The sequence below is a fragment of the Trichomycterus rosablanca genome, chromosome 11, assembly GCF_030014385.1.
Source record: "Trichomycterus rosablanca isolate fTriRos1 chromosome 11, fTriRos1.hap1, whole genome shotgun sequence".
In the NCBI taxonomy this organism is placed as follows: domain Eukaryota; kingdom Metazoa; phylum Chordata; class Actinopteri; order Siluriformes; family Trichomycteridae; genus Trichomycterus; species Trichomycterus rosablanca.
Genome location: NC_085998.1, coordinates 5,863,523 through 5,879,132, shown reverse-complemented (window position 1 = coordinate 5,879,132; position 15,610 = coordinate 5,863,523). Strand labels below are relative to the sequence as shown.

Below are 15,610 nucleotides of genomic sequence, written 5' to 3'. Positions count from 1 at the left end.
TTTTTAACTCTACAGGTCACTTTTTTTTTTTGCTATTGCACTTTATAAAGATTTATTGTATATATATATATATATATATATATATATTAGGGCTGTCGTTTAACGCGTTAAAATTTAAATCGCGATGAAAAAAATTCATGAAGATTACAATTTTTAATCTAACTGTTTTTATTTGGCTGTTTGTGCCACGTAAATATGTCTCTGTGGTAATGAACTGTATTTCAGATGAATTTGGATGTAAAGCGCATGAACTGTACACGGAACACACTGGACTGTTTATAGCAGTATGTATAAAGTCCGGGGTGTTCTGTCGACACCGGATCTGGTTTTATACGAAACTTAAAAGATATTTTTCTTAAAAGTGGTCCTAATATGCCGTCGTATTAGTCTGCCACTCCATTCAGTGAAAATTTTAATCAAGTAGATTATAATTGAACAGGTTTATTATTGATGTAGTGGTGATGAACTTTATTTTATTATTATAATGAAGCTGATACACACATAATAGCCACGTTCTTGGATTCTGATCATATTTGAAGGCCTTTCTACAAATTATGATTCACTACTGCTGCTGACTTCTCTGTGCCTATAGAAAATAGAACTTTTTGCCAATTTTAAAAGAATTATTTAACAGAAAATGTGTTTGGATGGTCGGATGTAATCCAAGACCCCCCCCCCCCCCCCCCCCCCCCACACACACACACACACACACACTCACACTCAAATTGTCTGCAATTCCATAAATTAAACTGTCTACATTCAAGCAAGCTTTGCATCGCCATAAACTTTGAGTCTTCTGTGCAAGAAAGAACATAATTCTTCTGCTTTTAATTTGTCCTTGTGCAGCAACAAATTTCAGTTGAGCTTTAAGGGGCCAATTTTAAAGCAGGGACTTCTTAGAGGTAAAGCTCGCTTGACAGTAGATAGTTTCTCCAGTAATTAAAAAGCTTTTATCTCACGGCAGATCTGTTATTTGTGTGTGTGTGTGTGTTTGAGTGTGTGTGTTTATGACAATAAATATAATTGTTATTATAATTACAATTGAAATAAGCAAAGAGATTCAAAATTAATTTTTTTTTAGAAATAATTTATTGTGTTCTCATGCAGTGCCTGAATACTGCAAGGGTCCAACAAAATACTGGAATACATCAAGACACACACACACAGAGAGAGAGAGTGACACTAACAAGATGAGGAGGAAGACTACATGGTGAAAAGTAAACGCCTGAGATCACATTACCTGTACAGCAACATCCACACACACACACACACACAGGGTATTTTACAGTCGTTAACAAACTTCTTTATAACACTGGTGTGAGATTTTGGTCCCTGCAAACACTGAAACAGGAAATAACTCCTTCTTAAGGAATCCAGTCACTTCCTCATTCCACTGAAACAGGAAACGTGCGTTTATTAATCATACTTAAAAATAATGTGATGGAAATACGAGACCTGGGTTTAAATCCTGTTTTTAACCTCGTACACGTTACCAAATCTGATTCATCATGTCTGTTCACACATCCTGCTGAGTGAGGAGCATCAGTTAGAAGACAGGTTAAAGCTACAGTGTGTAAAGTTTGTCAGCTCTGGACTCTGGCGGTCTCTCTGGTGGACTCGGGTTACTGCAAGTCGTTCACAGATTTGATTTGTGCTGCGTTTGAGTTTATCAGATGGTCTGTGAGTGGACGGCAAATGCCAAGTTCACACTACACGACTTTCCAAGTGGTCAGGTCGCTGTACAGTTCACACTACACGACTGGATCTCTTGTAATCGGGAGTCTTTCAAGTCGGTGTGGCTTTCACACTACACCATCTATCACCAACTGGAATCACAGGCGAGCTTCTCTGGTCTCCCAAACTACGTTCTGTCACTAAAACAAACACGAGAAGTGACGAGAGGTTTAATGATACCACGTCCAAAAATACACGTCAACAAGTAGCGAGCGATCAAAGTTTGTGCACTGATGTGCAGCGTAAAATCAAGGAGAAAAAAATAAATGAATCTGAGTGGATTTGGCTACGTGACCAGCTTGGATTGTTCTATAGTGAGCTGGAGGATAATAAATATTTTTGCAATGTAACGTTGATGTTACGTTTTGTAGAGAACGATCAGGTCAGAAATAATGTAAAACGAGTGTGTGTGCTGATGTATTCTGGTATAAACTATATTAAGCCCCTGTCCCACCTTTTTACAACTCCTCCCCTGCGTTTCCTCTCACACCGTATCTTGCGTTCTCATTGGCTGTTCGACATAGCACTCATTGCCAGTCGGGCAACTCAGATCCAGATATTTGACAAGCTAGATATCTCTCTTCAGTTGCTGACTGCTCGGCGAGCTCCTCGGATCGAGTTGTTGAGTAGTTCACATATAGCGATTGAGAGGCGAGTTTCGATCGCCGAGCGAATGCCGAGTTGGTCCCGAGCCGGCAAATCTAGCACCGACCAGTCGGCGAGCCAAAATCAGGGCAAAAAACGTGTAGTGTGAACTACGCATAATACAGCCAATAGACAGTCAAGAACTACTGCCTATGGTTGTGCTGCTAATCTGTATGTAATCTCCTCCAGGATGACAATATACTGAACTTCGACTTCATTGTGCAGGAGACCAAAGACCTTCTAACTGCGACCATCAAACAGTTGTCGAGTCAGTTGCAGCCTGGCGGTTAAGGTACTGAACTAGTAATCAAAAAGTCGCTGGTTCAAGCCCCACCACTGCCAGGTTGCTGCTGTTGGGCCCTTGAGTGAGACCCTTAACTCTCAATTGCTTAGACTGCATACTGTCGCAGTAAGTTAAGTCACTTTTAATAAAGGCGTTTGCTAAATGCTGTAAATGTAAATGTACATTTGTACTGAATGCTTTTTTGCTGTTCATTTTTGATTTGTAATTCATAATAACATTCGAGCTCAAAACAGGATTGAAACACGAGGTCTGTTTTAGTCCTTACACAAGCTCAATCCTCAGCTTGTGACTTAAGCTGATATATTTCATGCTGAAAATGTATAGTACAAAGTGTTGAGAAGATTCAAAAACCTGGAAGAACTTGAAAATAATGAAATAAATAAATAATTAGTATAAAATGAAAAAATCGTTTTGGCATAATTTCCTTCTGGTCAGCAGATTAGATGAAGACAGACTAATAAAAAACAGACGATTAACACGGACACGATTCGTCTCCACAAACATGTATGATGTAGGAACATCCAGCAGTGGTGAGTTCATGAGATTATAAAGTTAAACTCAGCACTGCTCGACATTCCGGATGAACCTGGATGATTTACAGAATTTAAAACGTTTAAAAAGAACTCATCGTAGCATCTCTCAGACTGATTTTTGGTTTGTGTTCCTCAAACCAAACTGATCCTCACTTATCCGTACTGAAAGTGAAATCTTAGGTCCCCACCAGGGGGGCGCTGCGATCCCCTCAGGGAGAATCCACTCGAGTGCAGCGATTCTCCGGCATCCTCCAGTTCCCAGACACTTCACTGTTACCTGATGTGAACCTCGAATGTAAGAAAGCAGAGCTTCATTTCTTCTTGCTGCTCTTCTTCTCCATTTTCTCTCCCTTGTCCGAGCGTACCGAGGCTCTGTCCGATTTCTCGGCCCTGCTCCCCTCTCTGCGCGTCCCCTCGTCTGTAGATGAGGTAGTGGGGTGAGACTGACCATATTTAGAGATGTCGTCGTGTTCGGTGATGCTCGTGCTGATGCTGGAGATCCAGCCCTTCAGATCGTCCTGCACAGGGAACCAGAACATGATGAGCTTTAGAAACATGACAAATCACAGACAGTTGTGGCCTAGCGGTTAGGGTACTGGACTAGTAATCCAAAGGTTGCTGGTTCAAACCTCACCACTGCCAGGTTGCCACTGTTGGGCCCTTGAGCAAGGCCCTTAACCCTCAATTGACAGTATACTGTCAGAGTACTGTAAGTCGCTCTGGATAAAAAGCGTCTGGTAAATGCTGACAATGTAAATGTAAATCACAAAGAGGATCCTGGGTTTCAATTTCCAGTATCACCAGTCCAGTCCAGTGCAGCACACCAGTTTCAGCAGCACTGCATGTCAAATACAAGAGCAGGAATTTATTCACCACAGCTTTATTGTATTCAGGATCGAGGAGGGTCTGATTCACTGGGCAAAAAGTAGGAAACACCCTGGATAGGTGACCAGTCCATCACAGGGCAAACACACACACGGGGAGAACATGCAAACTCTACACAGAAAGGACCCAAACCACTCCTTCTTGCTGTAAGGCAACAGTGCTACCCACCGAGCCACCAGGAAACACCCCAAACTTTGCAGGGCAGAGGGTCATAAGAACTGCAGCAGAAATCCTGCCCTTAAACATCAGTCTTGATCATCAACAGAAAAGCTAATTACGACTATGAACATCATAAGTGCGTTGTGCCCTATATGAGGAATGTCCCAGTTTGGATATACTCGACATGTGTACCCTCCATCACCCAGCAACAGTCCTAATGATTCAGTAATGAGTCGTAATAAGGAATCGTTTGGGAGTAAATCAGTGAGTCACTTTGATAAAGAATCGTCAAGTAGAGAGAAAATTTAAGGCTTGATTTTTTTTTGACCAAATTCATCAAACCCTGTGCACAAAAATCCAACATTGAAGTATTTTGAGTTATAAAAATATAAGAGTGAAGATAAAGAAAGAACAAAATCTCACCTCATCTTTAGCGTGGAACAGGTACTCACTTCCATCTTTAGTTCTGTAATAAGAAAAATAAACAATTTACTATGACATTTTTTATTTACTTGTTTTCTTTCATACTTGTGGCCAGAAGGACGGACTGAACCCAGTTCTCCAGGTTCCATGTTGCTGTGCAGCACCCACTCTTCCAGCTGCCTCTATTCTGGTGTCTAATATACCTGTTTATACATTCACTATATGGCCAAAAATATGTGGACGCCTGATCATGAGCTTGTTAGACATCCCATTCCAAAACCGTTCTTCTGGTCAGGCACCGATGTTAGATGAGAACGCTCCTCTCACAATCAGTGTTCCGATTCATTCCAGAAGTGTTCAGTGGCATTATTTATTTATTAAGATTTCAGCGTCATGTTTTACACTTTTTGGTTACATTCAGGACAGGACAGGTAGTTACTGCTTACACAAGATTCATCAGTTTAAGACTTTAATGTCAAACACAGTCTTGGATAATTTAGTGTCTCTAATTCACCTCACTTGCACGTCTTTGGACTGTGGGAGGAAACCGGAGCTCCCGGAGGAAACCCACACGGAAAGAACATGCAAACTCCACACAGAAAGGACCCGGACCGCCCCACTTGGGGATCGAACCCAGGACCTTCTTACTGTGAGGCAACAGTGCTACCCAGTTCAGTGGGGTTGAGTTTAGAGCTCTGGTCACGCCACTGGAATTTCTTCCCACCACTCTTGTGAACTGAAGCAGAGTAATGCTGGAACAGGAAATGGCCTTCCCCAAACTAGCACATGCATACCTGTAACACACTCACAACCTGCCCTTGTGTACCACAAGCATGTCTGCACCAATCCCTGCCTCAACATCGTTTCCTCACTTGTGTCCAAAACCTGTCCCTATGTACTGCAAACCCCAGTGCCGACCCTGTCCCCCACCGGGGCCCAATTTCCATTTCCCTATTAGACTTCCTATGCTGCTCGCACCACCCCTACGTTGGTCAAGGAGAGTCGCAGACTAGCACTCGCAACTGAAGACACATGAAGTCTTTGGACACTTCTTTACAGCACCTTGATCACACATTCTCAAACCCATTCCAACCTTTCCTCCTTCAGACACACCTATCTGTGTCTGTTGAGCATGCAGCCAGGCTGGTAGCACCGCTAAGGCTTGGACTTTGTGATGGTGGGCTGCTTCATTTGAGCTCCCTCGAGTTTTTATGCTTTTACTTTATATTAAATGTATTTTCTTTTTCATTCATTTCATTGTATTTTTTTTTTACCAGCATTTCATCCTGGTCAGGGTTGTGGTGGGTCTGGTTCCCCCAGGCAGGAAGACACCGCAGACATGGCACCAATCCATCAGTGAGAATGCAAAATGATTAGTGTGTAATACTTTACAGATTTTGACCCAGTTACAGTATTTCTTTAGCACTGTTGTAGGAGGATCAGATGTGGTGTCGGTACGAATCGTACTTGAGCGTGAAGACGTTTTTCTTCTTCTTGTATCCGAGGTTAATATCGCAGGAACAGCTGCTCAGAACCAGTCGAGGTTCGTTGTTGTACGTGGACGCCGTGTTCTTCGAGTCCTTGTAGAATCCCAGCTCTCCTTTATTCAGCACGCAGTACAGGTTCACCCAGGATCTACTGCAGAACCAAATACACAACAGCAGCTAGCGTTAGCATCAGAACCTTTATGATAAGGTACTCACCTGCTGGGAGACGGTAGAATAAATCGGATGGGTGCGGCACTATGGAGAACGCTAGTGTTTACCAGAGCGGGATCTCTGACTTACCTTTGTGGAGAGATGAAGCATCAGGAACAGCAGAAAAAAACATGGAAGAAAAAACAAAGAGAAATTGGTTAATGCTAGCATAAACTGAGAGCTAACTGCTAATGCTAATGGCTAATGTGGAACTGGCTGCAGTGTGCAGGAAATCGTGTATCGTTTTTTTCCATCCACTTGTTTCTATAATATTTTACCACAAATATGTATTTATTCATTTTTATCCTGATTCTTACAAAAACACAGCACTGTATCATGGCAGTGTAGGTGGTGCACAGCTTTATGCTCCAAGGTTTATGCTCAAGACTGAGCTTCTTTACGTGGGCACTAAAACTTCACTTTCCTTCTTCACAAACTCTCCCCTCCTCATTGGGAATGTTTCCATCGCACCTTCTAACTGGGTACGAAATCTTGCTGTGCTTTCATTCGGACCTCATGTGAAATCACTATCCAAATCAGCCTTTCTTCACCTTCGCAGTATTACTCGTCTCCGTCCCCTTCTTTCATTTGAGGTGGCGGAAACACTGATACACACTTTTGTCACCAGCCGTTTGGACTACTGCAATTCCTTGTTGCACGGACTTCCCGCCAAAACCCTCCGTCCCCTGCAAACTATACAAAATGCGGCTGCTCGGGTCCTGACATTTACCCAAAAGTTTGACCACATCACCCCTGTTCTGGAAAAACTACATTGGCTGCCAATTGCCATGCGTATAATGCGTATTAAACATAAAATTCTGGTCCTCACTTTTAAAGCACTTCATGGTCTCGCCCCCGCCTATCTTACTAAACTTCTCACACGTCACACACCATCACGCAGACAAAGGCCGTCAGACTCAAATCAGCTTTCTGTTCCTAGATTTAGGATGTCCACTATGGGCGGCAGGTCCTTCAGTGTTGCCGCCCCAACACTATGGAACTCTCTGCCCTCGACTCTTCGCTCTATTTCTTCTCTTTCTGTTTTCAAGGTGTCTCTAAAGACCCATCTCTTCTCACAACATTTTCATTCTACTTCCTGAACTTATATTTCTAACCTATCCTCACACACTTCTGATTGTTTTTGTTTTGTTTCCACTCTCTATTACTGCACAGCGACCTTGAGCTTGGTGAAAGGCGCTATATAAGTTGAACTTATTATTATTCTTTTTATTATTAAGGTTTAATCCTGAGCTGTTTAAAAAAAATCCTTCACAACTTGTAGGTACAAATCATATTTTTCTCCCCTTCTGTATCTCAACTTTGTCCCCATTATGTCCATGTGTGCCCCAAACCTGTCCCCTAGGTACCCCAACTTTGTGGCTACCACCATATACCTGCCCCATACTTGTTTCCACCCTGCTTGCATGTCCCAAAGCTTGTGATATATACACCCACTCACACTCATATGAACATACACACACACACTCAAACTTACATGCACATACACACACACACACACACACACACACACACAACCAACACAGTCTCGCTCCCTGGGATCCCTGGACAACTCCAACACATGCAACTACTTAGTGACTGTATTACTTGCATCTTTGCACCTTACTCTTTAATATCTCTGCTGCTATATAAACCTTACGCTGCTAACTGTATATCAGAACATGTCTTTTACCTCACCTATCATTTACTCAGTACCATGTACTGGCCAACACTACACTTGTCTCTAGTCTTGTCTCCCTTCATTTCTTTTTAGATTAGAAATGTCTTTTGTGGTGCCCAGGTGGCACTGCGGGATATTCCACCAGCACACCAGCGCAGAGATTCTGAACTCCCCGGTTTGAAATTCGGCGTTGCCACCGCTCGGCTGGGCACCGGTCATAATTGGCAGTGCCTGCAGCAGACACTAATTGGGCACCGTGTCTGCTAGGGCGGGATGACCGGACTATGTGGGTGGGGTCTTAAAAAACGCTGTGTAAGGACCCTGATTCGCGGATCGAGGTGCCTGTGCAGAATGCATGGGCGAAAAGAAGAGGTCCTCTAGGACTGTGCACAGGTCAGAGGAGGCGTGAGCAGCAATATACCCTCCTCGAATGCAATCAGGGATCCCCCAGCAGCAGAAGACAAATTGACTACGTTAAAATCGGGAGAAAAATGGGACAAAAATGCATAAATAGAAAAAAAGAGAAATGTCTCTTGTATTTATTTTAGGCCTTTTGTATTTATTGTACTGTTGTTTATCTGCACTGTGTATATTGTATTGTCTTGCACTTTTTATTCTGTGTTGCACCCTGGTCCTGGTCCTGGAGGAACGTTGTTTTGTTTCAATATGTACTTGGATATAGTCCATGTCAAAAAGTCAAAGTTGCTTTATTGTCAATACTGCAATATGTACAGGACATACAGAGGATTAAAATTGCGTTACTCTCAGACCCGTGGTGCAACACTAAACATTAATTAAACAATAAACCTAGAATATATGAAGAATATAAAAATAGAATAAATACACTAAAGCGCAAATATATTTACACTGACACATAAAAGTATGAAAAATATAGTAGTAAAATATGAAAATTTGAAAAATAAAGGTCCCAATATTAACAACCTAGACTGTAAACTGACATATGCAGATCAAAAGTCTTTGTGTAAAACCAGTGCAATTATAACGGCAGTGCAATTTGGATGATCTATAGACAGTTTAAAGTGATGATTAAATAAAGTGCATTAAATAGATCCGGGGGATGTAACGTTTGCAGGATCCAAAGTTGAGCATCCTGACAGCCTAGTGGATGGTGCTGTCCCTCAGTCGGCTGAAATATAACTGAAATGACAATAAAGCCTCTCTTGAATCTTGTGTGGCCCAAACGTGTGTTATGTGCCCCTACAATCTTCCTGTGATCTACTACCAATCCTGTTCCTTTAGACCCCAACCCCAAAACTGTCCACACTCTGTCCCCATGCCCCAACTCTGTCCATACCCCATTCATTACTAATTATTTGGAGGATTTACAAACAATGTGGATGGAAATAAACCTTTGAACATTACTTTGGGTGTTCATGCAGGAAAGGAAAAGCAGCCATATTGAATTTGTGTCATAAACTGATAAACATTATCGAATGAGTTAACATGCGGCTTGTCCTGAGAGGGGCGCTGTTGTGTGGGTGAGAACAGCCAGTATTCACTCTGTACCGTACCTTAGAGCCGGGGGTTCAGAAACACTGTAGCTCTGGGTCGTCTGCCAACAAGGCTAGCAGCTAGTAGCTAGCCATCATGCAAGAAGCAAGCTGTGCTGAAGGCTAATTAACATCGTTAGTGGGTTAAAACAGTCGTGGGATTAAAATAAAGGTAAAAACAGAACAAACTGGATAGAAGGTGTTTCGATTTTACTTTTTTAAAGAAATAGCTTTGAAAGAAAAGTGCAGAAGCTAATGCTAAGCTACACTGAAATACATAAGTGCAAAGAGGATGCTATCCTCTTAGCATACAGTGTAATCATGCTGATGCATGATCGCTATAACTGGAGCAAAGCTGTTAGCATGCTAGGCTGATTCTTCGCCCGGCACTGAATGTTAGCCCCACCTGTTGGAGCTCTTCTTCTGGCTCTCGATGTCCAGTTTGCGGAACAGGAAGCCCTCGCGCTGAGCCTGATGGGAGGGCGGCTGGGGTGCGGAGGGGCCGCTCTGTGCCGGGGCGGATAGTGAGCGCCGCGTTTCCCCCTGAGCTCCGTCTCTGGGTCGAGGTCGCCTCCGTGGTTTGGGGCGGTCCCGTGCTCGGGGGCGGTCCGGACGAGACGACTTGTCCTGGACTCCGTTAGGAACACGTGGGATCTCACCTCGAGCCTGCGGGACAAGGATTATTTCAGAGTGGGAATCGCACTTCCAAAAAACTCTCTTTAATGAACTAGCCAAAAAATATACAGACAGCACATTTAATACGTGTATAAACACCTCCTAGCTCTTTTCATCTTGATCAGCAGCTTTGGAGATCCACTAACGTGCTTCTGGTGGAACTCATGTTGGATCTTGATCCAAATTTGTTGGTTTTCTTTTGAAGACTTTTAAAGTACAGTCCACATGTTCTCGACAGGGCTGAGGCTCCGGATTTGTCAAATCATGTCTTTATGGCCCTTGGATGGCACGGTGGCTAAGTGGGTGTCTGTCTATCTATCTATCTATCTATCTATCTATCTATCTATCTATCTATCTATCTATCTATCTATCTATCTATCTATCTATCTATCTATCTATCTATCTATCTATCTATCTATCTATCCATCCATCCTGTATGTCCGTCCTATCTATCTATCTATCTATCTATCTATCTATCTATCTATCTATCTATCTATCTATCTATCTATCTATCTATCCATCCATCCTGTATGTCCGTCCTATCTATCTATCTATCTATCTATCTATCTATCTATCTATCTATCTATCCATCTATCCATCCATCCATCCATCCATCCATCCATCCGTCTATCTGTATGTCTGTCTGTCTTTCTGTCTATCTATCTATTGATCTGTTTGTCTATCTATCTATCTATCTATCTATCTATCTATCTATCTATCTATCTATCCATCCATCCATCCATCCATCCATCCATCCATCCATCCATCCATCCATCCATCCATCCATCCTGTATGTCCGTCCGTCCTATCTATCTATCTATCTATCTATCTATCTATCTATCTATCTATCTATCTATCTATCTATCTATCTATCTATCTATATGTCTATATGTCTGTCTGTCTATCTATTGATCTTTGTCCATCTGCCTGTCTGCCTGTCTGTCAGTCAGTCCACCTGTCTATATGCCTGTCTGTCTATCTATCTATCTGTCCAGCTATCAATATATCTGTCTGTCTGCCCGTCCCTCTGTCCATCTATCTATCATCTGTCTGTCTGTTCATCTGTCTGTCTGTCTGTCCATCTATATATATATATATATCTGCCTGTCTGTCTGTCTGTCTCCACACGACCAGTTGTGCCAGCTTTAGTTGAAATGAAGGATCTTACCTGAGCTGCTTCTCTTTCCTGAAGCTGCTCCACTATATCAGCTAATGTAGATCGTTTCTCCCTGCCAACGAAAACACACACACATACACACACACACACACACACACACACACACACACACACACACACATTAACTACATTATTAGTTCATTAATTATTAACTACACAATTATTAACAATAATTAAGTATCTGGTCTCACCCTCCTCCGGACCGCCTGTCTGACTGATCCCGTCCTGTATCGTGCTCGCTGCTCTCCTGTCTCTCTAGTCGTTGACGATCTCGTCTCCGGGGGTCGTAGATTTCCTGTTCGCTGGAGGTCTGTCTCTCCAGTCTCTTCTCTCGCTCGGCTCGTTCCCTCCACACTTCCTGTGGTAGTTCGTCTCTCCTGGCCTGGATCAGCTGCTCGTTAGAAAGCTGCCGCTCGATCCTCGAGTCCTTCTGAGGAGGATGGTGCTGCTGAACCTGCTGCTCTGTCACGTTCCTGGCTCGCCCCGGTTCCTGTAGCACCACCTCCGCCATGACGTTCACGTCCACCAGGGGGCGCACTATATCCTGCGCTGGTTTTGTCAGAGTGGTTTTAGGCTCAGAGGCCATTCCAAGACCAGCAGCGACTCCCAAAACTCTGACGTGCCTCACCTCGGGAACTCGAAGCGTGGCCGATCTGTCCATCACCGGAGAGTATGGTGCGACGGGTGAGCTGAGTCTCAGAGAAGGCGAGGGCGGGGACGGGTGAGGGTGGTTTCTCTCGGCCCAGAGGTCACCATGTTCATAAATAGTCTGTTTGTGCAGTGATGACGGGCTGCTTCGGGCCGGAGACGACTCCTGAGGGTCCAGAAAAACCTTGCGGCCGAGCAGAGGCGTCGGAGGGAGCTTACTCTGCTCCGCCTTTAACTTCTCCACCTGGAATAAACCAAAATATTTAGAATACTCATCCCAAATCATGCTGCAGAAAAAAAACATCTGGAATGATAATTGGTGTTTAAAGTCCAGCTCATTTCAAATGTCCTGCGGCTTTTAACTAGCATCCCACGGTACAATTCACCACTGTTATGGTACCAACCAAACCAAGAGTAGATCAGTGTCTTCATTTCTCCAGCTCCACTCCAAGATCAGAACCAGGAACCAGCACATCTGTATCATCCTACCCATCCCACCATCAGCTCTTCAACAATTTATCCTCAACCAATAACACAGTTCAGACCTTCATTCTTACGTCACGTTTAGGGTGATTGTTTAACACAGGGGTGTCGAACCTCTTCGTCCTTATGGGCTACATCAGGGTCTTTCAAACCCACCTAAGGGTCGCGAGCCGAAAAAATGAGTCGCAGAGAAAAATAATAATAATTAAAGAGACTTGTATGTGAACGCCCCCTTGTGGAGGCTTTATGTTACATCTTGTATTGAGAGAGTAAGATGCATTGTGTTGCCTGGGTCACGTAAAAAATAATAGACAAATGTGGGTCGCTTGGGCTACAATTTTAGACTACATCCCTCAATTTACAATTTACTGAGAGCCGAGGTATGACAACACATCCACAAATAACTGGAAATGAATTTTGGAACCACATCTTGTTCCAATTCCCTGCTTTATTTCCTTTGCCGGTTGCTCCACCTCCAGGATGGACGAGGAGAGCCGCAAACCAGCACCCATCCCATCCAACATGTGTGAAGTCGTTGCCTGCAGAGAGTCATTTTACACTCTATGTGTTCCTCCACTACTCATGCCGATGCCTTAACCAGATAGCTGGAGTCGCTGTTGCAGTGGCAGCAAGGAGAACCCAGATCCGACCTCCCCTCCATCAGACACGCACCGTTGCTTTTTTTCCTCTTTTTCTCCAATTTTTCCCCCAATTCTCTCCCCCACTGCTACCGATACTACCCTCCACTGCTGACTGAAGAGCTTTGCAACTGACACACGCCCCCTCCAACACGTGAGCAGTACCGACTGCCTCTTTTCACCTGCACGAGGCAAGTTTATATGCAGACAAGCCTTGTGCACGGAGAACCTCACCCTGATCAGCATAATTCCCCAACTCTGCGCAGGCACCATCAATCAGCCAGCAGAGGTCGTAATTTCACCATTTATAAGGAACCCTGGTCCGGCTTTCCCATCCCTGACCAACAGCCAATCAATGCGACACGATGTATTCAAGATCCCAGCTCTAGTGTGCTAGTGTATTTTACCGCTGCGCCACCTGAGCGGCCTGCAGTTGTGTTTTTTGAACGCGCTGGCAGGCTGGTGGCTCCGCTGAGATTTGAACTTGAGAGCCTGACCTCTTAGTGGCGGTGAGCTGGTGTATTAGAACTCGTACTATTAAACACCGGTGTAATAAATACAGCACAGCTTCAGAGTCGACTGTGTCATTCAAGATACGATACAAATAATATCCATTCATACACACAGACCGGAATTCAACACTGATCATTCAGCCTCGCCATCAGTCCTGATATTCTACTTACAGTAACTAATTCAGTTCAAACTGCAACTAATAATTTATTTATTTTTATTATTTATTTATTATTATTAATTTATTTATTTTTTAATTTATTTATTAGGATTTTAACGTCATGTTTTACACTTTGGTTACATTCATGACAGGAACGGTAGTTACTCATTACACAAGATTCATTAGTTCACATTTTTAATATCAAACACAGTCATGTACAATTTTGTATCTCTAATTCACCTCACTTGCACGTCTTAGGTCTGTGGGAGGAAACCGGAGCTCCCGGAGGAAACCCACACAGACACTAGGAGAACATGCAAACTCCACACATAAAGGACCCGGACCACTTCACCTCGGAATCGAACCCAGGACCTTCTTGAAAACCTGGACAGGGCACCAATCCACCGCAGGACTTACAGCCATCCTTTCCACCTCCCTTCCTCAGCCCGGCCGGCTGATACCACAGATGGGTTTCAAAGTCGGATATTGTAACATACCGCTGCACCATCTAAGCACGTCAGTTTTTCATTGTTTATATAAAGACACCCTGATGGTGTTTGTGCAAAGACTGAGACAGGAGTAAACGCTACGTATGTTTGACACCCCTGGTTTAACAGGTTTAAATATTTCTTTAATATTTAAAAGATTTGATTCTTAAAACTCTAAAAGTGAATTTTAGTTGAAAATGTTGGAATATGCAGTATTTTACTCACGATTGTTGTTTGTCCTGTTGCACTCTGGCACTAAAATAAAATCAGATAGAGATAGAATTGTAAAAACTAGATATGTTTTTGGGTTTTCTTATAATTGCTAAAAATTGTTTTGGTAAAACAAGCGTTCTTCAATTTTTTGCCTTTTTCCCCTTTTATTTCTTTCAATAAGGACATTTACAAACCCCCATTGTTATTGATCATTAAGACTGTATGCATGGCAGGATTTTCCACTTGCACACCAGCACCGAGTCTCTTAACTCCCCGGTTCGAAACTCGGTGTCTCCACCGGTCGGCTGGGCGCCATCTAGCGGGCATAATTGGCAGTGCTTGCAGCAGATACTAATTGGCCACCGTATCTGCAGGGCGGGGGGCGGACTATGTGTGGGTGGGTGGGTCTTCATACAGAATGCGTGTGCAGAATGCATGGGCGAGAAGAGGAGGGCTCTCCTCAGATGCAATCTGGCATCTCTCAGCAGCGGAAGACAAAATTGAGTGCGCTAAATAGGGAGGAAAATGGAGAGAAAATGCATTAAAAAAAAGAATCTGTATGCATGACACACACTGGTCAAGAAGGAACAAACTATTCTCTCTGTATTCCTCCACCATTCATGCCAGAGCAGCGATCAGACAGCAGGAGTCTGGTTCCCCATCAGAGCTTCCTTTCCTCAGACAGGAACAATTGTGTCTGTAGATCAGTGTTTCCCAACCTTTTTCGCACCATGGACCGGTTTCATATAAGATATAATTTCACAGACCAGCAGGAAGGTGAGGATTTAATAATATTGCTCACAAACGGTATAAAATTAGCTTTTTTTGCTGCAACGAGGCGCTGCTTCCAGCTAGGGGTGACAATAACACCCAAAATAGAAGAAGTGAAAACTGCTTTTCTAGCAATCTCTAATTATTCATTCTTTCTGCGCGGCCTGGGAATAAATGGCCCAGGGCTCGGTGGTTGGGGACCACTGCTGTAGAGTACCAGACATGGCTTGAACCTGAGTCTCTGCTGTACACCCCAGATATAGTGCAATGCTGGACAC

General features: G+C 43.5%; 1 protein-coding gene across 3 annotated transcripts in view; it reads right to left on the bottom strand.

The window, feature by feature from the left end:
* Positions 1 to 3,257: 3,257 nt before the first annotated feature.
* The window catches only part of LOC134323508 (spectrin beta chain, non-erythrocytic 4-like), an 81,772-nt gene continuing 69,419 nt past the window's right edge, over positions 3,258 to 15,610 (bottom strand). Inside the window, exons 19-25 of one of the 3 annotated variants that reach the window (XM_063005035.1) lie at positions 14,574 to 14,603; positions 11,613 to 12,313; positions 11,413 to 11,473; positions 9,976 to 10,235; positions 6,151 to 6,318; positions 4,684 to 4,726; positions 3,258 to 3,734 (exon numbers count right to left, since the gene is read on the bottom strand). In XM_063005035.1, coding sequence (XP_062861105.1) covers positions 3,528 to 3,734; positions 4,684 to 4,726; positions 6,151 to 6,318; positions 9,976 to 10,235; positions 11,413 to 11,473; positions 11,613 to 12,313; positions 14,574 to 14,603 — 1,470 coding nt within the window. In that variant the 3' untranslated portion in view covers positions 3,258 to 3,527. Of the gene's footprint in view, positions 3,735 to 4,683; positions 4,727 to 6,105; positions 6,322 to 9,975; positions 10,236 to 11,412; positions 11,474 to 11,612; positions 12,314 to 14,573; positions 14,604 to 15,610 lie in introns of those variants that run through there. The other 2 variants (XM_063005037.1, XM_063005036.1) reach the window with 2 other exon arrangements.